The sequence below is a fragment of the Tarenaya hassleriana genome, unplaced genomic scaffold (assembly GCF_000463585.1).
Source record: "Tarenaya hassleriana unplaced genomic scaffold, ASM46358v1 Cleome9, whole genome shotgun sequence".
NCBI lineage: Eukaryota > Viridiplantae > Streptophyta > Magnoliopsida > Brassicales > Cleomaceae > Tarenaya > Tarenaya hassleriana.
The window spans coordinates 280,144-307,217 of NW_010971389.1; the positions used below are offsets into that span (position 1 = coordinate 280,144).

The 27,074-nt window shown below is 40.4% G+C and overlaps 9 protein-coding genes across 13 annotated transcripts; 4 read left to right on the top strand and 5 right to left on the bottom strand.

The window, feature by feature from the left end:
- Positions 1–115: 115 nt before the first annotated feature.
- Positions 116–1,682, top strand: LOC104803539 (gamma-glutamyl peptidase 5). The gene is made up of 3 exons (XM_010527475.2): positions 116–545; positions 976–1,308; positions 1,394–1,682. Exons 1-3 carry the CDS (start codon positions 234–236, stop codon positions 1,502–1,504), a joined length of 756 nt encoding a protein of 251 aa, XP_010525777.1. The 5' UTR covers positions 116–233; the 3' UTR covers positions 1,505–1,682.
- Positions 1,587–5,339, bottom strand: LOC104803538 (probable cyclic nucleotide-gated ion channel 6). Of its 2 annotated transcripts, XM_010527472.2 has the most exons (8): positions 5,221–5,339; positions 4,623–4,723; positions 3,835–4,417; positions 3,503–3,715; positions 3,104–3,414; positions 2,909–3,020; positions 2,561–2,797; positions 1,587–2,466 (listed from the first exon to the last, which is right to left on the bottom strand). In XM_010527472.2, exons 2-8 carry the CDS (start codon positions 4,688–4,690, stop codon positions 1,768–1,770), a joined length of 2,223 nt encoding a protein of 740 aa, XP_010525774.1. In that variant the 5' UTR covers positions 4,691–4,723; positions 5,221–5,339; the 3' UTR covers positions 1,587–1,767. The 2 variants fall into 2 exon arrangements, with proteins under 2 accessions (XP_010525774.1, XP_010525776.1); XM_010527474.1 differs by lacking the exon at positions 5,221–5,339 and having other exon boundaries at positions 3,835–4,437; positions 4,623–4,709.
- Positions 5,340–5,544: 205 nt separating this feature from the next.
- On the bottom strand, positions 5,545–8,269 carry LOC104803540 (1-acyl-sn-glycerol-3-phosphate acyltransferase 1, chloroplastic). Its single transcript, XM_010527476.2, has 7 exons — positions 8,110–8,269; positions 7,940–7,989; positions 7,470–7,533; positions 6,994–7,185; positions 6,477–6,883; positions 6,127–6,228; positions 5,545–6,010 (listed from the first exon to the last, which is right to left on the bottom strand). The coding sequence occupies exons 1-7, from the start codon at positions 8,150–8,152 to the stop codon at positions 5,795–5,797; spliced, it is 1,074 nt and encodes a 357-aa protein (XP_010525778.1). The 5' UTR covers positions 8,153–8,269; the 3' UTR covers positions 5,545–5,794.
- Positions 8,270–9,089: 820 nt separating this feature from the next.
- On the bottom strand, positions 9,090–10,287 carry LOC104803541 (early nodulin-like protein 1). The gene is made up of 2 exons (XM_010527477.2): positions 9,719–10,287; positions 9,090–9,632 (listed from the first exon to the last, which is right to left on the bottom strand). Exons 1-2 carry the CDS (start codon positions 9,900–9,902, stop codon positions 9,250–9,252), a joined length of 567 nt encoding a protein of 188 aa, XP_010525779.1. The 5' UTR covers positions 9,903–10,287; the 3' UTR covers positions 9,090–9,249.
- Positions 10,288–10,851: 564 nt separating this feature from the next.
- LOC104803542 (signal recognition particle receptor subunit alpha) lies at positions 10,852–14,429 on the bottom strand. Of its 2 annotated transcripts, none has more exons than XM_010527478.2 (10): positions 14,316–14,429; positions 12,891–13,891; positions 12,716–12,800; positions 12,523–12,618; positions 12,178–12,330; positions 11,966–12,073; positions 11,743–11,862; positions 11,525–11,650; positions 11,360–11,443; positions 10,852–11,269 (listed from the first exon to the last, which is right to left on the bottom strand). In XM_010527478.2, exons 2-10 carry the CDS (start codon positions 13,868–13,870, stop codon positions 11,144–11,146), a joined length of 1,878 nt encoding a protein of 625 aa, XP_010525780.1. In that variant the 5' UTR covers positions 13,871–13,891; positions 14,316–14,429; the 3' UTR covers positions 10,852–11,143. The 2 variants fall into 2 exon arrangements, with proteins under 2 accessions (XP_010525780.1, XP_010525781.1); XM_010527479.2 differs by lacking the exon at positions 14,316–14,429 and adding an exon at positions 14,194–14,267.
- Positions 14,430–14,901: 472 nt separating this feature from the next.
- LOC104803543 (UPF0057 membrane protein At2g24040-like) lies at positions 14,902–15,662 on the top strand. Its single transcript, XM_010527480.2, has 2 exons — positions 14,902–15,037; positions 15,353–15,662. The coding sequence occupies exons 1-2, from the start codon at positions 14,948–14,950 to the stop codon at positions 15,485–15,487; spliced, it is 225 nt and encodes a 74-aa protein (XP_010525782.1). The 5' UTR covers positions 14,902–14,947; the 3' UTR covers positions 15,488–15,662.
- A 1,146-nt stretch (positions 15,663–16,808) lies between these two features.
- LOC104803544 (putative F-box/LRR-repeat protein 19) lies at positions 16,809–18,305 on the top strand. The gene is made up of 2 exons (XM_010527481.2): positions 16,809–17,207; positions 17,497–18,305. The coding sequence occupies exons 1-2, from the start codon at positions 16,849–16,851 to the stop codon at positions 18,068–18,070; spliced, it is 933 nt and encodes a 310-aa protein (XP_010525783.1). The 5' UTR covers positions 16,809–16,848; the 3' UTR covers positions 18,071–18,305.
- Positions 18,306–18,561: 256 nt separating this feature from the next.
- Positions 18,562–22,982, bottom strand: LOC104803546 (eukaryotic translation initiation factor). Of its 3 annotated transcripts, none has more exons than XM_010527483.1 (10): positions 22,571–22,982; positions 21,704–21,775; positions 21,491–21,586; positions 21,223–21,354; positions 20,957–21,054; positions 20,754–20,841; positions 20,318–20,668; positions 19,992–20,234; positions 19,442–19,862; positions 18,562–19,411 (listed from the first exon to the last, which is right to left on the bottom strand). In XM_010527483.1, exons 1-10 carry the CDS (start codon positions 22,730–22,732, stop codon positions 18,798–18,800), a joined length of 2,277 nt encoding a protein of 758 aa, XP_010525785.1. In that variant the 5' UTR covers positions 22,733–22,982; the 3' UTR covers positions 18,562–18,797. The 3 variants fall into 3 exon arrangements, with proteins under 3 accessions (XP_010525785.1, XP_010525786.1, XP_010525784.1); XM_010527484.1 differs by having other exon boundaries at positions 18,562–19,374; positions 19,405–19,862; XM_010527482.1 differs by having other exon boundaries at positions 18,562–19,862.
- Positions 22,983–24,340: 1,358 nt separating this feature from the next.
- On the top strand, positions 24,341–26,618 carry LOC104803547 (translation initiation factor IF-3). Its single transcript, XM_010527486.1, has 10 exons — positions 24,341–24,681; positions 24,774–24,813; positions 24,904–24,957; positions 25,066–25,118; positions 25,260–25,309; positions 25,417–25,450; positions 25,623–25,695; positions 25,801–25,893; positions 26,001–26,203; positions 26,291–26,618. Exons 1-9 carry the CDS (start codon positions 24,392–24,394, stop codon positions 26,145–26,147), a joined length of 834 nt encoding a protein of 277 aa, XP_010525788.1. The 5' UTR covers positions 24,341–24,391; the 3' UTR covers positions 26,148–26,203; positions 26,291–26,618.
- The last annotated feature ends 456 nt before the right edge of the window (positions 26,619–27,074 follow it).

Sequence of the window (27,074 nt, forward strand, 5' to 3'; positions counted from 1 at the left end):
GTTTCCCACGTGTAATAATAATTTTCTGGAGATTGTTGGCGAAAAACCACAGAAAACTGATTCTTTTAGTAAGATTTAGTTTTTCCACTTTTTGGTTCCGTGTGTTTTTGTGATATCCAAGAAGCCACGCATCACTTTTCTCTTCCCTTTTGCTCAGTTTCTCCGTCTTCTCTGTCGTCTCTCTCTCTCTCTCTCTGTCTCTCTCTCTCTCTCTCTCTCTAGGAGCCTCGACAATGGTGGAGCAGAGGAGGTTCGCTCTGTTTCTAGCGACGCCTGATTCCGAGTTCGTGAAGAAGACGTACGGAGGGTACTACAACGTGTTCCTCTCCACCTTCGCCGACGAAGGAGAGCAATGGGATCTCTTCCGAGTCGTCGACGGCGAATTCCCCGGCGACGACGACCTCCATTGCTACGACGGATTCGTCATCAGTGGAAGCCCTCACGACGCATTCGCCGACTCCGATTGGATCCTCAAGCTCTGCTCCATTTGCCAGAAGCTCGACGACATGAAGAAGAAGGTCCTCGGTATTTGCTTCGGCCACCAGGTTTTGACTCTGATCATCCCGGTTTCCATGTTTGCTTTGCGTGTTTGAAGTTTGGAGATTTAGGGTTTGAATATGAAGTCAAACCCATTTGGAATCAGATCCGACATTTCAGCTCTGACACCGTGTTTTACTTCAAGACAAGGTGGTCTAGTTTGGGATTGCAGTCTCATGATCTTTGATGTGTGGTCGGCTGGTTTGATGTTATTCATCATAGGTATCTCATTTCAGACATCATCTATAGGATGAGAAGGGGGGGTCTGAAACAATGAACACTGTTAAATTTAAGTCGATATCGAATCATAAAGGTTTCGACAGATTGAAAATGGGATTCATCCGAGGATGAATCTCACCTGTTCATCCGAGAAATACGCGTAAAGGAACGATTTTTTTTTTCCTATTGGGGCTGATGGCTCTCTCTGTTTCGGATCAGATAATATGCAGAATAAAGGGAGGGAAAGTGGGTCGATCTCCGGGAGGTTTGGACATGGGACTAAGGAACATAACCATAGCGAAGGAGGCGGTAAAACCGGAAGGATACTTCGGGGAAGAGATCCCGACATCGTTAGCCATAATAAAATGCCATCAAGATCAAGTCTTGGAACTCCCAGAGACAGCCACTGTTCTTGCATCCTCCGATTTCTGCAACATCGAGATGTTCTCTGTCGGAGATCACATTCTCTGCATCCAGGGACATCCTGAGTACAACAAAGATATTCTCTTCGAGATCATCGATCGTGTCCACCTCACCCTGAAGCTGATTCAAGTGCGTTCTTGCCCTCTTTACGCTTTTTTCGCCCTCTCTTCTCTGTTCTGGTGAAATGTATCGTTCTGTTTTCGGTTTTTCGCAGAAAGAATTTGCGGATAAGGCGAAGGGAACGATGGAGAATGCGGAAGCTGACAGGAAGCGATGGGAGACACTCTGCAAGAATTTTCTCAAAGGACGATCGGATCGGGTTTGACTCGTTCCCCATGTTCTGTTCTTCTTGTCCGGAACAAGAAATATTCAGACGTAACGGTTTATGAAAAAACAGAGATTGGAAGTAATCACAAACATCATCCTTTTTACATTACATTTGGGAGCTGTTTTTACCAATATAGTGTATTATAAGTATATAAATCAAGTATTTTGTTTTTCCATTTTACAACGTCCATAACCATAACCAGATCATACCAAAAAAAAAAAAAACAGATGGAAGAAAATACGTATTGGAAACTCAGAAAGTCAAGAATCTTCGGCAGAGAAATCAGGCTCAGGTGGTTTCTGAAGTTTCACCAGTTCTTTAGGAGACTTGGCCGCAGCGATTCGGTTCTTGTGAATGTTCCGAAGAGCGTTTGCCGCAAATTTTGTCGCCAAAAACGTCGCCCCGATACTGTATGAACTCCCGCCTGACCCCCCTCCCCCTCCTCCTCCTTCTTCCTCTTCTTCTTCCTTGCGAAGTTGCTCCATTTTCTTCCTTTTGACGTACCGACGCCAAGCGGCTTGGATGAAGCAAGCAGCCCAAGTCCGCCATTGCTGAGAATAGAACCTGAAAGTGTGTTGAACTTGCCTGCTATGGAGTCTCCTGAACTGGCTCGCCACAAATTTCAGCTCATCCGCTATCAGTGCAAATGCCTCGACTTCGGTCAGGGCCTTCACGGTTCGGGTTGAGGACGGGAGGTTGGCCCCGGATTTTGGGTCGAGCGCCCATGTCAACAGCTCTTCCCCGCAGAAATCTCCTTCTCTCAGCAAGCTTCGGTTGAAGAACCCGCTTCTCCCTCCGTCGGTTGTCACGCTCTCGAGCCGTCCACGTATTATGAAGAGCATTTCGTTAACCGGGTCACCCTCCCGAACCAGGTACGTGCTCTCCGTGAACAGACATGGCTTCAGCCGCTCGCATATCGCGTCAAGCAGCCTCTCGTCCATATTCTCAAACAACGGAACCTTTCGAGGAAAAAGAAATCGAGAAGCACTTCTTCATAACACGAAGTGCTTCACGGGGATGAAACCGTTAATGGAAAAAGACGAGAAAACTTACCCGGCGGACCAAGGCGAGACAGAGATGCCGTTTGATATCTCTTCTGAGATCCTTTGGCAGATTCTGAACGAGATTTTCTTCATCCACTCCTCGGGTCTCCAACCACTTGTATTGATCATACCGTCTGACTCGTTCCCGGAGTTCTGGCGGAAGCATACGGTGATGCATCCACTGTTCCGAGTCGCGTCTTTTAACTCTCATTTCTTCAAGCCGGATCGTTAGAGATTGAAGATAAGTCTGTCATGGTAACGCCCAATTGCCCGTATTAAACTTTTTTCGCTGTTTTTATTCTTGAACAGGAAATATTTAAAGTCGATAGAAACGTAAAAAACAAAGAGATTCTTCTACCTGCATGTTTCCTATTAACAGAGCAAACAGGAGAAGTCCGGCAATGGCAAGTGTTATGGAGAAAATGACCTCTCCCGGGTATGTGCTAGTTTCAAGCCCTTGCCCGAGGGTACTGCAAGAAAAAGCTCGAACCTTTGAGACCTAAACAGACTTATCGTTGGCAAATCAAAGACGATTTTTTTTTTTTCGTATTACCTGAGATTTTGAAGTCCCCACCATAGACAGAAGAAGTACTTAGAGACGAACTTCTTAGATGAGACGATGCCAGATGAAAGTGCTCTCGAGTAGATCCCGAAGTCAAAGGGAGGATCATCAGTTTGGTCAACCGGGCACTCTGCCTCGAGGACAGAATCTTTAATGGCGTTCCAAGCGCCATAACCATCCATGTTCTGGTTCCCGCAAAACAGGAAGTTCCGTGTACAGTTCTGATTATTACGGTGGCAAGCCCTCGTCCAGCAGTCGTTGTTCCGTTCTAAGGCCAGTAGATACCACAAAGCCCCGACAATCTGAAATATAAACGAATTCAACAGAAAAATCTTTTTAGATAACAGATTGCCTCGAAAAAACGAGATGAAAGGGTAATGGGGTACTGACATGACTAGCAAGCATGTAGAGAAGCAAGTAATATGCAGCACCGGCCCAGGCAGTTTCAGCGAAAACACCGGCTGTCCTCTTCAATTCCGAGCTCAGAGGATAAATACGAACAAGACGGGGAATGTACTGAACCAAAACGATATAACGCAATGCCTGCTTTGTCGCCAAAACATTTGCTCCCCTTGAGGTATATAGAAATCTCCATACTATAATCTGTAAAAACAGAAAATCGTCATCGTATTCGTAAGCAAATCATCGGAGTCCATAACGGAAGTTTCTGATTAAACTTCAAGCACAAAACACAGCAGGCAGGCAATGGAGAAAGATTAGACCTGTGGAAGTGGAAACACGGAAAGGAAGTCGATGATGAAATATTGCTGCAAATACCGCTTTGCTATCTGTGCTGGATCAATCACGAGTTCTCCACGCCCGAAAACCCGTGATGAGGGTGCGACATAGGCTGTTCTGAACTGGAGAGCCATACGGAGAAGATAAAATGCATCAATGACTGTCCTTAACGTCGTGGCAATGATTGCCATTTTCCGATCGATTCCGACGCACTTCTCTTTGTCATCCACAAACGGAAGATACAAGAAAAGCGGATCCACAGATACCGCAAGAATGCATGAAGTGACGAACAGCTTGTTGCACAGCAAAAGAAACTTGTCTTGCGGATCGAATATCTTCTTCTCCGATACTTTAAGGTCTTCGGGAAACACTGCCCGTGAAACCCCGAGCCCAATTGATCGCCCGATAGACCAAAGACCTTCGGACCCTTTTCTGATTCCCCTCTTGAAAGATCCCGAGGCCGCTTTGTTGGCCTGAGCGGCTCGTTTGGGTCCATGTAAATTGAATGTGCATTTGTTCAGACCCGCATCAGAAGCTTGCGAGTACCTCGAGTCCATACTGTCCAACCTGTGAAGAATCAATTGAAACTAAACTCCCTTATTCTCAAGCACCCGAAAGAAAAGGAATGACCTTTCCCAATGTCAATAGCTTCATATATCATTAACTCTACTAAAAACTGAGTTGATATTACAGAACACAGCCAACTTTTAGGAGATCGAGTTTCGGGATCTTGTCAGATACAGTCATCGAAAAAAGCCCTTAAAACATATACCTTACAAACTTCTCCCTTTGGCCACTGATTACTTGTGTTTTCACTGCTTTTTGGCCACAGTCGAACATACTTTTCCCTGTGATTCAACTCATGAATCTCACCTGCTTGACCAGAAGACCCACAATCACAATCAAAATAGGAAATCTCCCAGAAGAAGCCCGAGAAATTCTCGACCAAATCCATTCAACTATAACACAAGGGAATACCCAAATCCAGAAATCCAAGTAACCAACGACGCTGAAACGCAAAGCCCACGATTCATATTTCAGAAATGGAATACAATTTCAAGCCTTTTTTTCTCTGAAGAACTGGTAAATCCACCGTCGTTGACTACCGGATTTGAAACGGATAGACACTTTCAAGGGAACACGACTCGATCAAGCAAACCCACAAACGAAAACCGAAACTTTAGCAAACCATTCACATAAACGAGACTATATTCATCCCGAAATCCGCGGAACACAAAGAGTAACTCCAAAATCTCGGAGCCCAGAGAGAAAAGAGGGCCAAATTAGGAACTGCAATCCAGTTCGATACACAGAGAAAGCTACTGAAATCGAAAAGGAGAAGAATAAGATGGAGGAGAAGAAGAACTCACAGTCAAATCTGGCGGAGACGAAGATGACGAATAGAAGACGAATTTGGGAGAGATACTGAAGAAAAAGCAAGTTGTCGTTCGAGAAAATGGTGAGAGAGAGAGGAGAAACCGAACGTGTCCGTGAAATTGACTTTCTATCGGGAAACCCAATTGTTCGTGCTGTCCGGGTCGGGCCCACCCGGTGTCGCTGCCGTCTCTCTCAACCTCACAATATATACGTACATATACTTGTATACTATACATATATCTACCCATCCGTATACAGAAAAATACGATTTTCAAGGAGATTTCAGAGTGAAGTTTAGTCGATGGTTTTTACTAAAAGGTAAAAAAAAGATTTTTTTTTTAAATTCTTTTTGGAGTTATAGTGCAAAGGCCAAAGCCTGAAGATCTATCAAAACACCGAAGAAAAAGGGAACTCATTCGTAGATTCTTCCAAATCCAAAACAGCTTTAAGCTTTCGCCCCATCTTACTTCCGACAATAACATCTGAAACCATGTCTTCTCCAGACGTGTTAAGTGATCCTTCAGCATTTCTTGTTTTCCCCTTCTCAGACTCTGCAATGGCGGTTGATCAGCTCAAGAGATTCAAAGAATCTGCGATCACTTTCATGGCCTCGTTGCAGAGAACATCTGCTTTACTTCCTTGGATAGGTTTGTGAATGATAACTTTAACTGTTCCATGATTCAGAATGCCTTCACACCCAGTAGGCATGATTTCGCCCGTCCCCATCAGAGTTATCGGCACTACAAGAGCTCCAGTTTTCGAAGCTACCGTAAATGCGCCTCTCTGCATATTATTGTTCGAGATAACGATATGGTGGTGAGATATAGACAGGAGAGAGATACAGTTCCATATAGAATGTGCCTGTAGATGAGAATATGGATAGTAGAGTATACCATTACCTTGAAAGGACCTAACTTTCCGTCTTTACTTCGTGTTCCTTCGGGGAAGAAAAAGACCGATGCTCCCTTCTTGACAAGATCAATGCACCGTTTCAGGCAATCCTGAAACAAAAAAAACACAGAAAAAGTCGGACATGGTTAGACGACCTTAAACTGATACGGAAGGAGAGATAGTTGTAGGAATCATGGCAACATTGGCAAGTTGTTTCAAATATCAAAGTGAAATATAAGGTTTGATAGAACTGAAAAAGGTTAAAATTTATCGTTCATTGTCAAATTACACCATGCTTTTTATCGTCTAAAAGCACCTAAAGAGCATAATTGAAGAAAAAAAAGGAATGGGTACGCACCATCTGGCTTCTGGTGTCCATTCGCTTCAAGGGAATGACACCCAACATGAACATGGCCCAGCCGATGATAGGATACAGGAAAATCCCCGTCTTGCTGATGAACTTGAAGCATCTTCCTAGAGTTAGAAGCGTGTATATGTCCAGAAAACTCTGGTGGTTGGAGACATATACGGCAGGAGTGTCGGGTGGTGGCAGATTCTCCAAACCCTCAATCTTGATTTTGTAAAACGGTAAAATACTTATGGTAGCCCAGATTTTAGCTATCAGGTGCTGGAACTTTCTCCTATATCGATCAAAAAGAAGGACAAAAGGATGGCCAATCACCATCAGGACAAAGAGAAAGATGGCTGCAATGGCTGTAACGGTATAAAAGCATATTCCTCTGATTTTTGAGCCGAGTTTAAGCTCTGCACTTTAGAGTCAGTAGACAGAAAGAACTGAGTTTAGAGTGTTACAAAATGAAAGAAACAAATGCTGTAACCTATGAAGGGAGATGAAAAGGGTTAGGCAAAAGTACCTGGTTTTGGGAAAGCAGATTCAGGGGTTGCAGCTCCTGCAAGATCTGATCTCACACCGATATGTCTCAGCCATTGGTTTGATCTCTTTAATTTCATATCATGTATCCTGCCGGGATTCCATTTTCCATTGTGATTACACCATTGTACATCAGTATGTCTCTTCCCACTATGAAAATTTCTTCTTGAAGTAGCTATGTCAAGAGAAAAAAAACATGGGAAAGAAAGGCACGTAGTGACTTAAACGATTTGCCTTTCAGGATGCAACAGAAAACTTGACCGGGAGCATTTAAAAAACCGAAACTTCTAAACTGGAAAAAACAGATTATGTCTTCCACAAGACCGAAACTCAAGCATCGAGTTCGCAACTGAGAAACTATTGCCAGCAAAAGATCGGTCTTAGTTTATATGTAAGAATCATAACATTATACATAAGCACGATTATCAAACAGCACCATTCGAAATATCGTTTCCTTACCATTAACCGACGTGGTTGCTCTCTCCCGGTTGTATGAAAGAGAACACCCTTTATATGGTACAACCTGCAACATTCCCATCATTCGAATACCAAATTGTGATCAAGTTTCCAGAAGTTTATTGAAGCTAATCTAAATCCACCAAATAGAATTGAAAATTTCCAGTTCGTCTTTGATAATGATATGATCGAACTTCCAAGTTCACTTCAAGTTTCTAAACAGAAATATTGGCACATGAACACGCATCAATCAAACCCACAAATATCACAATTTCACAACTCCTCATACGCAGCCCACCAAGTATGCTCTTCGAATTAAAGATTACATATAACCGCAAGAAACCCTTAACCAAATACTGATCAGAGCAGTTAAAAGCTTCTCCTTTTCAGTAATTTTCTCAGCAACCAAACAGATGAAAAGAATTAAATACAAAAAATAATAGGGTCTCGACAAAAATAGACGGCGAAATTACCCGAATCAAAGACGGCCGAGATGAATACTTGGCTTTCCCATAACTTGGAACTGATTAATCAAATTTTTACATTTCCGGCGACGAAAGTTTTTCGCCGGAGGATGATGTTAGAGTCACAAACAAGCTCTGATTATACGCGCACGAAACGACCCGTAGACAAGAATACATACATGGAGGATGTAAAGGGAGGGAGCAAACGGAAGCTACGTCCATGGCGGAATCAAGCAGGGCATCCGCCAGATTTGCCCGGTGATCTCTGTCTTCTTCTGTCAGTCTTATCTCTGGCGTGTAGCGGTAGTGTCGCTGTTTCCAATTTACTCGCACCAACTGCGCACCGTTTTCACGTTGCGTCGTTTGGTAACTCGCCGCGGAGTTTGGTTAAAGACATTTCCTGCCGTTTTGCAAGTCAAACGAATGAACAACCTGGTGTTTCTGGTTTGGTAAGACACTGCATGCCGTTTGTAGGTCAGACGAATGAACAGCCTGGTGTTTTTCTGACCACCCACAGAGGCCCAATCCATTGGGCCTCCGTTTCTTCGTTTTCGATTAACAATGGGCATTTCTGGATTGTCATAAAAGCCCATAACATATTCACATCATTATTATAAGACGTTAAATATATTTTATTTGAATTTGAACCAATTTAATTCCGAAATCAATCCTTGTTAATAAAATTTACTACGTTACATTCGTTGGTATTTTCTATTTCCCCAAAAAGAAAACAGCCGTTAGATAAAATGAAAAAAATTAAATTCGTCCTCATAACGGCCATAATAAAAATATGTGCAAAATGACAACTTAATTAGCACAATTAGTACTGATTACAAGAAATCAGAAAATTAATTACAAGGAACCACAACTTAAAAGTAAATGAAAATGTCATTATATACAATAGATTCGGTTCATTATTCATAACCTTATCAAATTAATTATAGATATCTAGTATATGCAGATGAATATGTACACGTGTATGTATATGTAAGAGTATAATAATTAAGATATTTACACAGATCTTTTATCTCAAGATTGTTATGTTTCCAAGATTAGCTCGTCTTGCCACGGCCACCATTAGAAACATAATGATGTAAATTTATAACATAACAATTATATAGAAAAAAATCTATAATTTCAACTTATATTTGGTCAAATATAAAAAACAACATATATTAAAACCTCTGAATCCCAATTAAAAAAAAAACATTTGCAAATTGAAAAACCAGAAAATAAAACAGAAAATAGCAACAAGACCACAACTCAAAAACTAAAACTAGTAAATTTAAAACGACAAAAGCCTCTCTCTCTCTCCCTCTCTAAACCAAAGCAAGGCCCATCACAACACCAAGACCAGCAGCAGACCAGAACCCACGTCCGACCATCCCCACGGCGGAGCTCTTAGCCGGAGCCGGAGCCGGCGCCGAACCCGGGGAATGAGACGGAGATTTAGCCGGAGAAACAGTACGGTCGCCGGACTTAGGGGGAGGGTGGTTGGGGGAGATAACAACGACCATCATCTTCTCTCCTTTGCCACAGTTCCCGGGAGCTCCACTGATGAAGAAATGAGGACCAGACTCGACAAGTTCCACCTTTGTGTTCCCATCTTTGTGTTCTTTGATCGGTTTCAAAGTGTTGCAACTGTCGAAATCTTCTTTTGTCACCTGTAACACCGAATCTATCTTCTGATCGTATTTCCACACTGTATATTTTCAATTTTGTAAGAAAGTTAGATTCTTTAACGAGGAATTATAAAAAGAAAAAAAAACCCTTTTTTAAGATTCGTACCAAGAACGTCTCCAACTTTGAATCTGTTAGTGGCAGACCAATGGCTGAGAGTGTCGTTGGAAGATTCCGGAACCTTCCACGAGTTTTCCGAACCCCCGACAAGAATCTCTCTGGCCTGAGACACTGTAAACAGGAGGAACACCACCAGCGACAGAATCGAAATCGAAGAAGATTCCATCTTCATCTCAGGAACAGGGAAGATCAGTTTTGCGTTATGTTGTGGTTTTTTTTTCTTTTGGGTTTTCTTGAAGGGCTTGATGGAGAATATATATAGCCGTTTGGGTTAAGGATACTTTAGGTTCGGAGCTAGGTTCGTGAGACCCGAACCGGGCAATGGAAAATCTGATGTTAGAGAATGTAATCTCGCTGATATCAGTTGCAAATCTCATTAGATTACGAGAGTTATAAGGCTTTTATTTTAGTTTCTAACTTTAGATAGAGAGAGAGTTTGCTAATAAGTCCTTATAATTTACTTAAAAAATCATCAGCAGTCCCTGCGCTTTTAATTCCCATTCAAATTGTGATTATCATGTTCCAAAATAAGTGCTACAAAACAAATTCAATTGTTATGATAAATTAATTACCTTAATTAGATTTATATTCGGGTCAACCGCGTTCCTTAGATTTAGGAGTTACACGTATCACATAAAAATATTAAATAATAGCCCAATTTAGCATTTCAGAGATTATGTATATAAAAGCCGAGTCAAAATCAAAACGCACCATTTTTCTCTAATACAATGCACTACGAATTTTTTTCGGTTACAAAGACAAATTAGAATTGAAGCCACCTTTTTATTACAGGAGTTTAATACTCGAACGTAACTAGTAAATCAGTAATTCTCCGATTTTTTACTACATTCATTAAAAAGATATATCGGATAAATGTTATTTTTTTTAGAAACTTCTGCAATATTTAAATTTCTAAATTATTAAACAAATTTCTTATTTTGATCATTTTGTATGTAAAATCAGTGATATAGATGATGTACATACCAAAGATATCAAATTGGTATCAAGTGGACTAAATTACATTAGTATTTATTTGCCGGTTCAAAAATTGAAATATTTATGCAATATATTTATGTATTTAGAAAACGACGCAATTCAGAGAAACGTAGAAGAAGACAAGATAAATTGCAGTGTGATGAAATCACCGTATGAATTCAGAAAAAAAGCAAGCAAGCGACCAACCAAGAAACATGGGAACTTATTACGACTCCAACAAGGTTTGTTGTTTTAGGACATCATCACAGCCAAAGAGAAGCTAAGCTGTCTTCACACAGTAACAAAAAAAAAAACCAACAATGAAGAACGCAAGTGCATATGATGGAGAAAACATAGAGAATGCATTAGATGATTGATGGTGATGGTGATGGTGATGGTGATGGTGATGGTGATGGTGATGATGATGATCTCTCTCGATCACTTGAGGAGAGTCTTGACGATGGCTTTGACATGAAGCTTCTTAAGGTCGGTGTAGGACTGACCACAGCCCACGAACATGACCGGTGCCCCTGACACGTACACCATCGACAATGCCGCTCCAACCTATCCATCCATTGATTTCCAAGCTCATTAAACTTCTTATATGCTACAATATCATATAACTCTTTCAGATGCTTTGTTTCGTCTTCTTACCTTGTCGTCGATGGTGTCAAACTTTGTCAAAAGGATTCCATCTATCAACCTCGGGTTCGGAGAAGAAGAGAGGTCCGACAGTTTCTGAAACAGGTGATTTCTCGTCAGGTAAAGATTCATCTTCAAGAATCTAATGAGAGGACAAAACAAGATAAGAAACCAAACCTGACTGAACTTGGACAGCTGGTCCACTGCATCATTACCGACCAGAGCCTCTCCCACGAACAAGACAAGATCTGGGTTGTTGAGGTTGATGAGCTTCGATAAAGCCCTCATCAACGGTTCATTGTCCTGTTAAAAAAACATTACGACGAGTTCAGATTGTGAGAAATGAATGGAACCCAGAACTTCGAAGATCCAAAACCCGAAAGTAAGTACAATACCTGCATTCGTCCAGCCGTGTCGACAAGAACGACATCCGTTCCATTGCGAGTAGCCTCTTGGATGGCTTCTTTAGCAACCACTGCTGGATCCTTTTCATAACCCTTCTCAAAAATTGGTATCTGCCCAAAAGTTCCACACAGTTGAGGTGAATTTTGCATTCAGTATTAGTCATATGATTGTATAGCACATAGGGAAATTAAGTATGTGATGTATCTATGATACCTGCAACCTACGTGCATGAGTTCGCAACTGCTCAACGGCACCGGAACGGAATGTGTCACAAGCAGCCATCATAACGCTGACCTTGTGCTGCAAAAGCCAGTATGCAACCTGCACAATGGAACATAGTATTAGCCCTTTCATATATATATATATATATATATGGATGTAACAAAACACAGAAAAGGTATCACAAAACAGGAGGGATTGAAAACCTTGGCTAGATTGGTGGATTTCCCGACTCCATTAACACCCACAAACACAACGACATATGGCTTCTTTTGTTCCTTGGCAGCATGCACATCTCTCAATATATCAATGGAGCGTTTCGGTGTCAAGATACGAACCAAAGCTTCCTCCATCGCTGTCTGAAGTTCACGATCGATTGTTTCAGTTTATGCATTCACCGAATATGAATCATTTATGCGCTTGATCCATTGAATTATGCTTAATCAATTGAATTATGATGAAAGTAGGATCAGCTTTGTCAAATTATTCTAAGATTGAGATGTTGAAAGTAGGATCAGCTTTGTTAAATTATTTTAAGATTGAGCAAGGACCTGAACGGTTGAAGAGATCCTCGTGAATGAGGCCAACTTCTTGCCTTCAAGACTTGCTGCCACTGATTCACAAAGCTTCTCGGCTATCTCCTCAGCCTGCGAATAAAATCTCACGTGAGACGAGTACATAACCATTGCCATGAGCGCATAGATAAAACATAACGATAACGCAACGGGCAGAATAAAAACATACCACATTCTTGGTCATGAGCCGATCCTTCAGAGCTTTCAGTGCCGGTTCAAGATCCATCCTTTCTAGATTCGCCTTCCCGGTAATGCTGAACAAGACCAAAAGGGTCCATAAGGTCGAAGGACAGAACAGAAGATCTACTGAGCTAAGAAACAGAAAGGAAAAAAGAAATAACTACCTCTGGAACACAGAAGAAAACCAGCCCTTTTTCTTAGCTTCTTTCTTCTCATCTCTCTCACCTTCAGCATCATCATCCTCAACTTCACTATCGCTGCTAACTATCTCTTCCTTATCCATCATACTTTCTCCTTGGTCTGCTGCAACTATATCTACATGATCATGTCCATTTTCTTCGATAGGATCAGTAAAATCCAACTTCTCTTGTGGAGCCGAATCATCCCAAACCCTATTCTTCTTTGTTGCTTTTTTCTTTGGCTGGGCGACTGCCTTGGGAGCCTTATTAGTAACAGTATCGGCTTTCTTTCCTCCTTTGCTTCTTATTTTCTGTAGTTTACTTACATCAAAAGCTCCGATATTGGAGCTTGTATTTTCTTTTCCGTTAGTCGAGTCCTTTTTCCTAGAATCTTCTACGGTATGAACACCATTGGAGTGGCCATTCGCCAAGTTAGCATTTTTGGCTTTATCATCATCATCTTCATCATCTTTTTTTGAACCAACTCCACTCGTTTTTCTGTTCCCTCCTTCAAGTCCAGCTTTCGGAATCTGCCCTTGATTCTTCGTATTGCTAATAGGCTTTCCAACCTGCTTAGTTTTCCTCAGTTCCTCGGCCCGAGCCTCGGCCTCCTTCCTAAGCTGCCTAAATGTCTCATCGAAATCATCATAAGATGTCCTTTTCGGGTCGTAAATCTCGACGAAGCTTTGCTTCAACATGGAAAGCAATTCATCCACATAGAGAAGGTGGAGAATCCGCTGATAAACAGCGACGAAAACAAGCCCGAGCTCATTCTGGAACGTCCACTTGAGAGTGTATGCAGCTCCCGGAGCATCGTAGTTGTAGGAAACAGCCCCAGAACGTTCCTCCAGGAGACAGGATCGGATCAAAGTGTCAATCGGTGACCCCTTCAGAGCATTACCAATCTCTTTGCATGTCCAAAGGATCAATCCTCCTCTGGTAAAGATCAATAGCTGTTCTAACATCTCCGCTCTTCAATTCGTACCCTGGGGATTTCAAAATTTAAAATCAAGATCACAACAACAACCCTATAACGCAAAGACTTCAAAATCAACTCTTAGGTTGCAGACCAAGTATACAACATCAAATTGAAAATCCCCCAAATTATAGATCTTAACGATTAACCCCAAAAAGATCTTTTCATACACATACGAATAGAATTAGGGGTTCCCGATAAGCAAACATAAAAACGATAGGAAATTGCAAACAAATGATCTATACGAGAGAGAAAAAGAGAGAGCACAGATTCAAGATCACCGGTCCAAATCAGGATCAAAATCAAACGAACCCTAATTCGGAACCCAAGATCCGCAATCAGGAACCCCCAAGAAGACAACCCCAAGGGTTTCACGAAAAGAAATTGAAGGGACAAAAACATGAAACGTATAAATTCGAGGACAGAATCCAGACCTTGATTCCTGTCTTCCCTTGATACGACGAACAACCGGAAGGGAAAAAAAAACTTTTTTTGACAATGAGGGGAAAGAGAAAAAGCGGATAAAAAAAGGGTCAAAATTGAAATCCTTTACGGTTTCTCCTCCCGTATGCTATAAATTTATTTCCTTCTAAGCACGGGAAAAGAAATCCAAAATATAGGCAACTTCGAGGAAGAGAGGGTAATTTTGGTATTTCATTCCCAATTCGGAAATCGGACAACTTGGGACATCGAGTAAGAACGCCGTTGACCAACACGTGACGATATCTTTTTAACGCGGCGAGAGACAAAACGCAGCGTTTTCATAGATTCTGTGGGCTTTTTTGACATTTCAAAACAAAGCCCATGGGCCTAGTTGAGATTCTGGTTTTTATTGTCTCGAAAATTAAAAACTTAACTGATGGTATGTTTCAGAAAAATAAGGAGGCTCCTTTACCCTAGTCTATTGGGCTCTCTAAAAATTGAGCTTGTTGGGCTTCATGTATGGGCCGGGCTACTTGTAGACATTGACACAGGCAGTACAACAGAATGGGATTATATAGTAATTTGTTCAAAAAATCTCTCTCTCCCCTCTCTCTCTCTCTCTCTCTCTCTCTCTCTCTGAAAAATGCCGAGCAAGTGCGAAATCTTCTGCGAGATCTTGATTGCGATCCTTCTTCCTCCTCTTGGAGTCTGCCTTCGCCATGGATGCTGCACTGTATGGTCCTAATTTTCCCTCTCCCTCTCTAATTTATCAGCTGAGATCTCTAATTTTCTGTCGGGCTAGCGGTTACCGAGAACATTTTGATTTAGAAAATGGAGTCGCGGAATTATCTGGATAGGATTGAGATCGATTAGGAGTTTAGGATGCCGTGATTCCGGTCAATTCATGTTTGATCGATTAGAAGAAAATTTAGGATCGATTCGTATTGGCGTGAGTTTGACCATGTGTCAGCAGACGCTTGGGAGATGAGATTATCATAGGACTGATTAAAGGATTCGAACTTGTTGCTTGTTCTTTTGTTTACTGCAGGTCGAGTTCGTGATCTGCCTGCTGTTGACATGCTTAGGCTACGTCCCTGGAATCATATACGCACTCTACACCATCGTGTTTGTGGACCGCGACGAGTTCTTCGATGAATACAGGCGCCCCCTCTATTACGCATGATCTCCCCCTTTGTTCTTATCAGCATCCTCCACTTTGATGATGATGCATGATATGTACGATACGATGTGATCTCCATCTATGTAATAACATGGAAATGATGCTTTCATTCCCTTCTCGTGATCATATTCTTCTTGCCCTTTGGGATTGGATTTAATTATTAATCCTCTTTCTATGATTTCTTTCCTTCCTTTTTTTTAAAAAAAAACTCTACAAAGCTTTCGTTTCTTGATTTGGAACAAGGAAAATACGCTTTGCTAATTTTGGGGTTATGCCGTGTCGGTACATTATCTCCATCGAGAAAAGATGGCTTGTTTTTAGCGTGTGACAAACAAAGAAAAAAATCTCATAAAAATAAAAATATCTGAATTCTCAATTTTTAGTTTGATAAATAAATATATCAAATATCGAAATATGTTAAAAATATATATATTCTATCTTTTGAAATCGAAAGTAACTTCCTACAAACCGACAACGTTGTTCAGATTTGAATATAAAATTGTTTTCGAATAAAGAATGTCAATGTTCGTTAAACTTCGTGTAGAATTATCGGTATAGTTAAAAATTGTATATGAATAAAAAAAATTTAAAATTGTTTTCGAATAAAAAATTGTATCTTTTAAAATTGTATTTTTTTACAAGTGTTATATATATATTAACTTGGTGTATTTATTTATTAAATTAAAAATTAATATATATTTTAAACATATTTTATAAAATTTAGATATTTTTATGGGAGTTTTTCTAGAGAAACAAAAAGGGTAAACCAACAATTCTTTTTGAACTCTTCATTTAGGGCCGACGAATATCATATGAATATAACGTTATTATAAGAAAACGTGTCACATCATTTACCTCATATTTTGGGTATCCATTCAGACGACCAAAAACTTAATCAAATGACCCGCTTGATATCAACCTAGAACAGTTGTCAATTTGGACCAAAAGGGATTTTATTTAAAATCTGAATTGTGTAATCGACGAAAATACGTATTTTCTATACTAAGTTCATTTGCACATTATTTTTAAGTTGTATTATTTTAAAAATTCTGATTTTCGGATTTCTAAAACATTAAGTGTGTTTATATTTATTTTGATTTTATATTTGGATATTGCGTTTTACTAAAAAAAACTATTTATCTCCTAAAACAACATTTATTTTTATTTTTAAAATTGTTTTATATTTCATTACTATTTTAAAGAGATGAAATTTTAAAATATAATATCTAATCGAAATAAAATCGGACGGGATATTATTATTATATTATTATGGTGAAATTTGGAAGATAAAAGGGCCGTCTTTTTTGCCGTTGTTATTGTTAGACTCGACGAAGGAACATCTGCTCTGATTTCAGTGAATTGCAATGGAGGTCGACGGCGGAAGAGTAGAGACCGAGTCGGGACTCGGCTCGAACTGGGCCGAGTTAACTCGCGAATGTCTCCTCGACATCCTCTCTCGCCTCACCATGGAGGAGCGGTGGACGGGACCTTTCCTCACCTGCAAAGCTTGGACGACCGCGTGCAAGGACCCGTCCCTCAACACGGTCCTCGATCTCGAGACTCGATTCCGGTCATCGACCGAGTCATCCTCCTGGTGGTCGTCCGAGTTCGAGCGGAAGATCGACTCGGTTCTCCGATCAGTCGTCGATTGGAGCGATGGCGGTCTCACGGTCATCCGGGTCAGACACTGTACGGATCGCTCTCTGTCTTATGCTGCTGAGAGGTACGCTTCGGTGTTGCGATTTCAATATTTTTGTGGCCTGCGTGTTGATTTGTTCAATTTGATCGAAGATCGTGGATGGGCTGACTGATAGAGTAGTTGGGGGAATTTTGATTGGGATTCGGATGCTGAACCATTGGGCGCATGAGATTCTGTAAATGGAAATCAAAGCTGAGATTTTTATGAAATTAGCTAAACAACCCTTTCTCATAAATGATCGATTAGTTTGTGGATGAATTGTCGTGCAAATGATCTCTTAGCTCATCTGCCCTGGATTTTACCTAATTTGCAGATGTCCAAATCTGGAAGTTCTTTGGGTCAAAAGCTGTCCAAAAGTTACAGATGCATCCATGGCAAAGATAGCTTCAAACTGTCCAAAGCTCAAGGAACTCAACGTGAGCTATTGCTATGAAATATCTCACGAGTCTCTGACAATGTTGGGGAGAAATTGCCAGAATCTGGAGATCCTCAAGAGGAACTTGATGAACCGCTTAGATCCATCTCAGCACATGAGGGTCGTCCCTCTCGACTATCTGGACGCGATCCCTCAAGACGGGAACTCCGAAGCCGAAGCAATCGGGAGAAACATGCCCCAGTTGAAGCACCTCGAACTCCAGTTCTCGACGTTGAATGCTAAAGGTCTTGCTTCGGTATGTGAAGGGTGTCGAGATCTGGAACATCTGGATGTGTTCGGGTGCGTGAATTTGACGAGCCGTAATATTTTCGACGGTACTGTGAACATGAAGAGCCTGAAGGTGATCAAGAGGCCGAATTTCTACATCCCTCGGTCGGTATTCAACTTGGGCAGGTATGGTCACTGGAGACTGTACGAAGATCGGTTTCAGACCGACGTTTTCAGAATCTGATCCTCGGATTTTAGGTACCGAGCATATACCATTGATCTGTCTCTGTTTCTGTTCATGTTTCCTTCTCTGTTTAGTACCCTGTTGTTAATAATATGCTTCTGGGAATACTTGAATGTTACTTTCATGTGAATTCTGAATCTTTTCTGTTTGGCTTCAAGATCATTTTCCATATGTTTTGGTTTTGATGTTCTTGATTGTAAATATATTTCTTGATATTGGAAGATCCTTGTGCTCATAGATTGAATTCTTACAAGTTTAATTGCGGAAAGTATGAACCAGAGCTCCAACCATGGCTCCAACCTTCTTTGCGTTTTTGTCTGAATTTTGGCACTGAACCCATTTTCGTTGATTTTTTATTGATACTGAAACGTGTAATACATGAAATTTGGAATTATTTATACTAAAAAAAATTGAGTTAGAAATACAGAAATATACAACTTTAGGATTTTTCTTATGGTTGACGATGTTTAATTTTATTGAACACGGAAATCTCAACAAATTCAAGATAATAATAATAATAAAAAAGAACAAAACTTGAAAAGTTTTCTCAAAGGGTATTGAATTTCGTCTCCAGAAAAGTAGAAAAAAAAAGCTATAAAATGATTTCTGGGTATTCAAAGAAGTCATTAACGACTTTGGTTCCAAAACCACTTCAGAAAAAAAAAACTCTGTTACCTGTTTCCGACAAAAACACCGCCATTACTTCAAGAAGAAGAAGATGATGAACTCAGACGCAGAGATTACGACAAGCCTCCAACTCTGTCGCCTGCGAATCCAACAGAGATTGTCCCAATTCGTTCTCCTTCACATTCCTTAACACTGCCTCGAACACAGCCTTCCTGAAGAAATCATCCTCCATCTTCTTCAGAATCTCCTTCACCAGCTCGAAATCCGTACCTTTGGCTAAGATCAACCTCCCAAGAATTTCTCCAAAGTTGTTTGGAGCTTTTGGCAGATCGATACCGATGTCATCCAACATTGACCCATATAGCAGACAACCAGTTCCCAAGTCTTTGGGAGTCAGGACGTTTTTCGCCAGCAGATGTCCCAGGAGTTTGGTCACTGGTTCAACGCATGGCGGGTTTTTCTCCAGACCGAGTGAGATGGCTTCTTTGGCAAGCTCTGGATGGTAGGACGGAGATTTCAGTTCCTCGACGCATTGCAACGCCTCATCCAAGATACGGACACTGAAAAACTCCTCGAGAAGGGAAATGGTTTTTCTTCTGAGTTCATCTGGACTCAAGCTAGTAGCCGCCACTGGAGCCTGTGGTTGCGGTTTCTCCACGGCTGGAGCTGGAGCTGGAGCTGGAGCTGGAGCTGGAGCTGGAGCTGGAGCTGGAGCTGGAGCTGGAGCTGGAGCTGGAGCTGGAGAACGAGTGGTGGTTGAACCGTTACCCTGTAAAAGGGCACTTGACCTACCACCGTTCATGAGAGAGCTGTTCCCTTGAGGCAGCAGCCTTGAATTCACTGACAGTGACTTGTTAACGAACGGAGACTGAACCCGCCCACCAGGTTGCAGAGTCGGTGGTGGAACTTTGCCTCTAGGCATGGAGCGTGATCTCGGCAACTCCCAGTTGTCGTCATCTGTTCCAGGCATTCCCGGCATCATTCTAGTTCCTGGCATTCCGGGCATCATTCCTCCAGTACCAGGACGGCCAATGAGGTTTCCTGAACCGCCAGTTGCACCAGAGACAGCACCACGATTGTTTCTAATAGTTGCTGTAGAACCTGGACGCAGCCCGAGATTCTTCTCTGCCTCAGAATGGATTTCAGTGATCTTTTTGGCTTTAACCTGCCATTACAGAGCAAGAAAATGTGAGCAAAGATGCAGTTAGTGACCGGGAAGAGAAGATCTGTTAGTGCATTTGCAAGTGAATGTGAAGCATATGCCCTAAAGATCTGAAGTGCTCGCTAAACCTACCTCCTCACGTCTTGGAACCCAGTTGTTAGCTCGCAGATCAATAACATCACGGACCATAAATTTCAGACGTGGGGCTAACTGAGGGTGTGTCGTTAGTTCCTTCAATCGGAGAAAATATCTGTCATTTATACCTCGCGATCTAGGGTTTTCATCGAGTTGCTTCCCAATGGTGTTGAAAAACTGGCAAATAGCCTCTACATTTTCCTCGGCAGGACAAGCTTTACTGTCATGTCCTAAAAGCTCCTGTTACCAAAGAAGTTGTGCATTAGTTGCCATCCATGACAATCAATTTTGACCGTACAAACAAAGTGTAAGTCATATATAACCTGGACAATGTGATGAACTATTTTCTCAGGAACCATCTTCTGCTTCAGAAGTTCTCCTATCAGACGGATATTTCCCAGAGTTCGGAGCTTCACCAGTCTTTCCTTATCCTTACGTTCCAATTCTTGCCCTGGATCAGTCATTTGTCTGACTTCTTCCCTCAATTTGTCAGCACCCTCAAAAGCCTCTTGGCAATTATTTAAAAGGACCCGTTTGAATGTTATTTCTTTCCCATCGGGTTCATCGGGTGGGAATGAAGGGAGCTTGTTGTTGATATCAGAGCACAGAAGAGAATACATCTGGCAAAAAGTGGGTTCAAGCACAGCCTTCTCGAAAATCAGTTGTATCACTTCCTGGATTGAAGAAGAGTAAGACCAAATCAAGCAATGAGGATAACCACAATATTAGTTAGCCAACAAATATGGAACTGGGAAAAACCTTTAGGATATCTGCAGAAGTGATGCCGGACTCGATCAATTGACCTTTAAGGAGGTCGTACTTCTCAGGAGTAAGCTTGTTCAAAATACTGTACATAATAAAAATTGTGTTAGCCTTTAAAAACACATAAAAGAAAGGCCATACAGCAACAACCAAGCTGCAATTCGCAACCCTGAAAAGAAACAAAAAAAAACTGAAAATACCCTTTCACGCTCTTAAGGACCCGGTCTTTTTCCGAAAGACTTCCTCTTCTAGCTGACCATGGCATCTCTGCTTTCACCAATGCAGGAGCAGGTCCACCCTATTTCAGCAAAATATCAAGTTAGCAAGAAAATGGCATGGTGAAAGATCTCACACAGTAAGAGCCTAAGAGGTACACTGAACACCCATTCAGAAAAGCACACTTTTATGCTGCAACATGAAGACCGGAATTTAAAGAAAACGATGTAACTAAGAATTAAACACGCACCCCTTGGTTTGATCCTGCGGTTTTAGCATCTCTAGTTTCGCGGAGGTCTTCCCCAGAGGAAGAAATCTGAGAACGACTACGCCAGTCACGATTATCAGGCTCAGAGTAACGATTCTGAGATTGATTAGCCGGCTGAAAAGTGCAAACAAGAGGATTTAGAACACCTTAACAAAGTCTGGAACAGATAATGTCATCAAGCACACGAAAGGAAAAAAAAACTTCATTTAGCAGAAAATCAAAATGTAAAACCAAGGGAATGGACACATACCTTAGCTTCCGCTCGGCCCCAACTTTGCTCTTCGCCGAAAAGCTCAGCTGCAATTTCCTGTTTGAGTCTCAGAATTTCATCAGAGATTTGCATCACCTGTGAGGGTAAAAGAAGAGGATAAATAGTTTTGTAAAACTGCTGAACACATACAAAAGGAAATCAGTAGAATTTATACGATTTCTCCAAATCACAACAAAAAAAAAAACGTGTCACCTCTCTGAGCTGAAGCAACTGTTCCCGGGTGTAACGCAAACAGTCACCACCCTCAAATCGCAAGTCCCCTCTCTACAAAACAAAACAAAAAAATTAGAGTTCCAGTAACGGGTTTAATGTGCAAGAACTAAAAAAATGGCCATATTCACATGCCCCTAAAGCCCAAAGACAACTGAATATCTGTAGGATCTTTAAGAGCATCTCCAATCTAGTAAAAAGCTCACCTAAAGCCTACACATATCGATCTCTGTCCATATTTACAGCAAGGTCACATTACTTAAGTGCCCCACCAAGAATTAGGACATTGCAAAACGCTCGTTTGTTCTTCTCCTTAACACATCCCATAGAAATCAGAAGAAACGGAAAGAAAGACTCTATACTGCTTGAAATTTCTCGCAAAGGTTCGTATCAATTTTCAATAATCATTTAATTGCATTGTCAATTAAAACTCTTCTGTGGACACGGTCAAATCAAGAGCCGCCAATGCATCAACATATAAATGGGTTCAGAGTCCAGACCAAATCAAGCAAAAGAGAGGCAACCATAGACAATTCCCATCAACCTAATTCAAGTTTCAAACAAGAAGCAGGAAGCATGGTAAGATTATCACCAATGCCCAGAATTCAAGTTTCTTCGATCAACATCTAAAAATCAAAACTTTATCCAAAACCCAACTCAGAACCCTAGAATCGAATCAAATCCGACTCAGAGCCCTAGAATCGAATCAAACCCTCCAATTAAACACCTCGTCTAACTCAAACGTAAGAACCCAACCACAAGAAACCAAGCCAGAGAAAACAACCACAAGAACCAACACATAGAGCTAGACAGAGCGTGCGTTCCTCAGATTCGTAATTCCAACGCTACCTTAAGGGCAAAAGAAGGAGCATCGTCGACGCCGTGGCCATTGGAAGCAGCAACAGAGGACGACGAAGAAGAAGAAGAGAAACCGAGACGAGGGCCGAAGAGCCTGCCTGCGCCTCCGCCGCCGGGTCTCAAGCTTATCATCGGCTTATCACCTTGTTCCATTACTCAGAAATCTTTGAATTCACCGGAAAATTTTCAATCTCCGACAAAGACACGGACTGAATTGGGCAGATGGGAAAATAGATCAGGAATAACGCAATCTCACAGATACAAGAAAACGATTGCGGTGCGAATCTATGTATGTATATATATATGTGTGTGTGTGTTTGTGTTGTATGTGATGAAGAAGATGACGGTGGAGAAGGCAGATTTTTCGTTTGAGAAAAGCAGCAGCTGTCTACCTCTTGTTGCCCTAGTTTTCCTTTTCCCTTTATGTTTCTTTGTTTTTGGTTTTGTAAATTACACTAATACCCTCCGCTATATGCCCTCCACCCCCAAAAAAAATATTTATCTTTTTCCATTTTTTTTCGCTGTTATCTTTTTTATTTTCGTGAAACGGAAAGATTATTCATGGCATTTAATATGGAAATATCCCAATCAAATTCGAAATCTACAATTAAATTTATCTAAATCTGGGAAAAAATAATTTTTTATGTAAACATACAATTAAAACTCAATAAAAGTTTGAATCCAAATCAAATTAAAACCTGAAAAAAATGAATAAATATTTTTTTAAAATTTTAATATAAATAAAAATATTAAAATGGAAACCACTCTTAGAATTTGTAATTACCATCTCTTATTCATTTTAATCTTATTTAGCACTAAGAGTGAATGGTTATTAACCGAAGAATCGGAGCGAATATAATATAAACGTAATCTAATCCAATTCAATATAAAAACTGAATGATTATAATTTTTTTAAACTCAAAAAAATCAAAATCAAACTGAATCGATCCGAATAAACAAAAAATTTCTTTGAAAAAAATAAATTTTTATCAATAAAAACGAAATTTGACACAAACCGAAATTGATAAAAAAACCAAATCTAAATGATTATAATTTTTTGAAATAAACAAATCCAAATATAATCAAATCGAACAAAAATCCGAGATGATGATTCTATTTAGAAGCTGTCAAGAAAACAAGAATTTTTAAAAACCATGTATGATAAAACTACGAAAGATTCTGTATTATACAGAGAATCTTAATCTTTTGACTGAGAATCTGTGTCGTAAATGCACTTTTCACATGCTTTTCCATGGAACAATAATCTAACACACCATATGGGCATATATTACAAAGTTTATGCTTTTGTGTTTATAAACATGTATAATTTTGAAATAGTTATTTCTTCTGTATTAATTTAAACCTATTTATTTTATAATTCGGCTAAATATCAAGGATTAATGCGAACAAAACCGAAATTTCACACTAAAATCGTATAAAATTATGGCATAATTAAAACAGTATTAAATCAGTATCCAGCTGTCGTAAATCCTTGATACCGCTTGTTACCGGCTACCTGATGCTGCCAGTGGTCCCATACCGTGTGTATTTGTATGCTCACCGCCACGTGTCAGTTACTCCCGGGGTCAGACATCCTTTGACTATTTAAAGTACTTTTCACCTTTTGGGCCTTGTTTCTAAATTGGGCCCTGTGAGCTCAATATATAAACGACATCGTTTTACATTAGAACGCCTTTTTTCCGAAAACGACGTTGTTTTGATCTCATCGGGGTTATGGATAAGAGCTCGATAGATGCTGTGGGTGATGGTTTTGACTCTGTTCGTGCCGGAGAGAGTTGAGAGAGAGGCGCCATGGCTGGGATAACCAGCACTGTCGGGTTCAACGCCGTTCTCACCGGAGCCATCGCGAAGAAGGTGTCTCTATCTGCCTTCTGCACCCTGGATTCCAAATTCCTCGGCCTTGGCCTCTGTCAGACCGACCTCTCCATCGCCTCCCCTTCGTCTTCTCCCCGCCGTAGGCTCGCCATCTCTGCCCGTTACGGAGGCGGAGGAGGCGGTGGTTCGAGATTCTACGGAGATTCACGGAGGGGCAGGCAAAGTGATGCCGAGGACGATGAGGCGCTGGATCTCTCGGCTATCAGGTGAGATTTCTCGGCTAAATGGGAAGATTTGAGTTTGAATTTTCAGCTGGGCTTTGTCTGAATTGAAGTGTTTGATGTTTTGTGGAGAGTAGGTCAGCAACTGTCAGGCTTATCGATGAACAGCAGAACGTGGTAAGTGATTTTGGTTTGCTTTTCGGTAGCTTCGAGAAAGTAGCTTTGATTTCATATGGACCAAGTAGTTCCAGTTTTTTTGCAATGTAGATAGTTTCTAAAGATGAAGCAATTAGAAGGGCTGAAGATGCTGAGCTTGATTTGGTATGGCAGAAATATTCTTTTTACAGAACCCAAATAAGTGAATCCAAAGCCTTTTCGATACTCTTTTTTGGATTGCATTCACTTACCCTCTCCCCTTTCGGATTTCAGGTGATTCTATCTCCAGATGCAGATCCTCCTGTTGTCAAAATTATGAATTACAGGTAGGAATCAGAGAATGCATCGAAATGATGGTACGGTTTCGGTTGTTTATATTCACCTACAAAAGATATTGCAGAGTCACATAGAGTGGCATTGATGTATGAATTCCTGAAACAATCGTTTCTGTTTCTTTACGTTCTCAGCAAATACAGATACGAACTGCAGAAGAAGAAGAAGGAGCAGCAGAAGAAAAGTATTGTCTGCTCTTCTCTGTTAAAAATGCTCAGTTGAATAGAGGCCGATGGCACAAGAAAAGATTGTAACTGTGGCTTTTTTTTTTCTCTTTGTGTTTCATGCCAGCCAGTCGCACGGACTTAAAGGAGCTTAAAATGGGGTAAGTCAGCCATTTTATTTGCCTTCCGGTTCCTATTGAGAACTTCCTTTTATACCGATTTTGTGGGTTATTGTTTAGGACTATGTCGAATCATATCTCTGTTTTTTGAGATACTGCAAATATGGTTGAACTGCCTCTGTCTAAAAGGTTACTGCTTCAATTGTTTTTACAGTTATAACATTGACGAGCATGATTACTCCGTACGTCTAAAAGCTGCCCGCAAGTTCTTGCAAGATGGTGACAAGGTTGTTCCCACTTTCTTTCATGTCAGTAGAGAGGCAGATAAATGCCCCCATTCGGCTTCATTTGATTTTGTTTTTGCTTGAAGCATTTGCTTGTAATGATCTCAGGTCAAGGTGATAGTGAACATGAAGGGCAGAGAAAACGATTTCAGAAATATGGCTATCGAGCTCATTAAACGTTTCCAGAATGATGTGGGCGAGGTAGAAGATTGAATCAAACTCCATATATCTTCCAAAGTTTTTCACTTGTTACAAAATTCTGACATGCTCGTGAGAACTATGCCATCATGGTTGTCAATAATCTGCAGCTTGCGGCTGAGGAGAGCAAAAGCTTCAGAGAAAGGAACTTGTTTATTGTATTGGTACCGAATAAGGACATTGTAAGGAAAGCAACAGAGCCGCCTTCGAGGAAGAAGAAAAGGGAAGAGGTGGATGAAGTTTCAGCCGGCATCTAATTGGTGGAATGTAAAAAAAAATGTCTGCAGTTGTCTGAAACTTATATCATCATCTGGTAAGGATGGGAGCTCGGTTAGTTCTGTATATTATCTGACTGGTATGCCATTGTTCCAGAGCTTTATCATTTTTTTTTTTGTGACAGGTCTTTTGCAACCTTCTCTCTTCCATCTCTCTCTCTCTCTCTCGCAACATAAGCTTGCGTTCTGTTCTGTGATGCAACATCGTTTCAACAAGAGCGACAACTACGACAAGACAACGTCATTGGTGCCTTGCCCTTTCTGAAAGTCAATCTTAAAGTAAAGTAGCAACCTTTTGATCTTCCATATCTTCTTCTTCTTCTTTATTTGAACCGTTTAATTGTATCGCACGTCTCATGTAAGGAATGTGGAATTGGTGAGGATGAGAATTCTTGTCTATTTAGACCTGACCATTTCGGATTTCGGTTTTTCTAGTTAAATTTGGATTCATTATTTCGATTTTTATTGATAAAATAGTTATTTATAAAAATATTTATTTTAAAAAAATTGATTTTTTATTATTTTTAATAGGTTAGAATTATTGTTTATTTTGGAAAAAACTTATAAAATACTTGAATTTACAAAATGTGATAAAAAAAATTATATGAATTTAAAATTTGATAAATAAATACAAAAATATTGAAATGTACCCAAAACAATATCTCAACTATTTTGACTCGATGCTTTTATTCAAATTGTTTGGAATTATTTTGTATATGAATTTTAATAGGATTTAACAGTTTTTATTTGAAAACAAATTTATATTTAAATATTAACGATGTCATCGATGTGTTGATGTGTAGAAAATTGTTTTCAATTTCAAAAGTTGAAGTAATTTTTGATATATTTTTATATTTGATATATTTATTTATCAAATTAAAATTGATATATTTTATATATATATATATA